This window comes from Vanessa cardui, chromosome 3 (assembly GCF_905220365.1).
Source record: "Vanessa cardui chromosome 3, ilVanCard2.1, whole genome shotgun sequence".
Lineage (NCBI taxonomy): Eukaryota > Metazoa > Arthropoda > Insecta > Lepidoptera > Nymphalidae > Vanessa > Vanessa cardui.
This window is the reverse complement of record NC_061125.1, coordinates 13006395-13008242: the sequence shown is the minus strand read 5'-3', so window position 1 is coordinate 13008242 and position 1848 is coordinate 13006395. Positions and strand designations below refer to the sequence as shown.

The 1848-nt window shown below is 34.5% G+C and overlaps 1 protein-coding gene across 1 annotated transcript; it reads right to left on the bottom strand.

Moving 5' to 3' along the window:
• Nucleotides 1-389: 389 nt before the first annotated feature.
• LOC124543709 lies at nucleotides 390-1506 on the bottom strand. Its single transcript, XM_047121982.1, has one exon. It carries the CDS (start codon nucleotides 1461-1463, stop codon nucleotides 705-707), a length of 759 nt encoding a protein of 252 aa, XP_046977938.1. The 5' UTR covers nucleotides 1464-1506; the 3' UTR covers nucleotides 390-704.
• Between the last annotated feature and the right edge of the window lie 342 nt (nucleotides 1507-1848).

Sequence of the window (1848 nt, the reverse complement as noted above, 5' to 3'; positions counted from 1 at the left end):
CAAAAAACCCACTCAAAAAATAAACAAAAATAATTAAAATATAATAATTTACGCCGATTATGTTATATCTATAGTACTACAGTTATCACTTATAATATAGGTAATAAGTTATTTTTGTTAAAATTCATTTTTTTTAAAACTAAGATTACATACAAAACAATGATAAACTAAAATGACGAAAACAGAACTGAACACCTTACTACAAGTTATTTATTATAGCAAGGTCATCCAAAGGTAAGATATACAAAAAAAAAAAAAAAATAGTACTAAAAAACAAAAAAGAGAAAAAAAAATATAAAAGAAAAAAGTAATAAAAATTAAAATTACATCATAATTACTTTAGTTAAAAAATACAGACCAAAACAATTAAAAACAATTATAAACGAGTGCAATATCAGTACATTGAAATAAAAATAAAAATATCTAATAATAAAATAACAACAACAAGAAATAGTAAATTAGCGCTAATCTATGGCATTATAATATGCGTGAAGTTCGTTTATATTGTGCGCGCTCAGATAAGACTTGTTTACTCGTTTACATTAAAAATTGTAAGTGGGTAGAAATTTAATAAATTTACTACGTTGAAGCTATATTTTAAACAACAGTTATAAATGTTTATTTTATACAGCATTAGAGTACAGTAGTGAAATGCGAAAAAGTGCAGTTGAATTTGAATAATTTAGTGACAGAGTACCAGATAGTTATTTCTTAACCGCTCTTCTTGTACGAGAAATGGGAAGCCTTGTCTCAGGGCTCCTTACCACCGTTCCTGGGCTCAGGGCTGGGGAACCCTCCTCGACTGCAGACCTCGACGCAACAGGAATAAGTTCCAGATCACCCCGACACTCTACTTGGTGGCGAACTCCGTCTGGGCTGATGATGTACACATATCCATCGCGGGTCCAGCAGTTGGTGACGCCAAAGCGCTTCCGGGCTTCAAGAAATAACTCGTGCCGAGGCTTAGTTAAATACTCTGACTGTGTGATGCCCGTGCCCTTCAACTTTGTTTTGGCATACCATACTTTGTTGCGAACCACGACATCAGTGAACTTAACCACAACGGGCCTTGGTTTTTTTGTCGGTGAGCGACCCAAACGATACGTCGTTTTTATACTGGAGCTGGAAAAGTTCGGCAAATCTAGATGCTCAGCGAAAACAGACACAACCCGTGAATTAAAGTTTTCCGTCTTCATCTCGGGGATACCGTGCAAGAGCAGCACTTTGCGCCTTCTTCGCATCTCCTGACGATCCAATGCCGTTCTAAGGAATTCAACCTGATGTTGTAAGGTGTTCAACGTGGCTATGATAAAAATTTTAGAAGCTTCAAAATCAGCAGCAATGGATGAAGTGGTCGCAGCAATTTTGCTACTCGAGTTCTTCTGTAGTTCGTGCTGGAACTCGTTCATTCTAGTGTGAAACATCTCAGACATAGCAGAGAAAGACTGTTTTAATGAGTCCATTCTTTGTCTTCTAACAGTCACTTTTTGAATTTTGAATCGTAGTAAAAATACAGTGATTATATCAGTGAAAAAATAAGGAATATATCTTGCTGGCAGGTATTGTAACTCACATGTACATAATTTGGATGAAATAAATAAATAAATCCCAAATTGCTTATTATTTTAAAATAAAAGATCGAATTAGTGTGTTACTTATTTGACACCTGTCAACTGACGACAATAGTAGCAAATGAATTCGATTTTTAAAAGTTAATATAATAAGTGTGAACAGCAATTTCCTGGTTAAGCGTTTTCAGATTCCTGCTGATGCTAAGCCCCATGTTTGTGTTCGAAATTATTTATTATATGATAATTTTACCGTTAGTGGCGCCTGAATATCAATTTT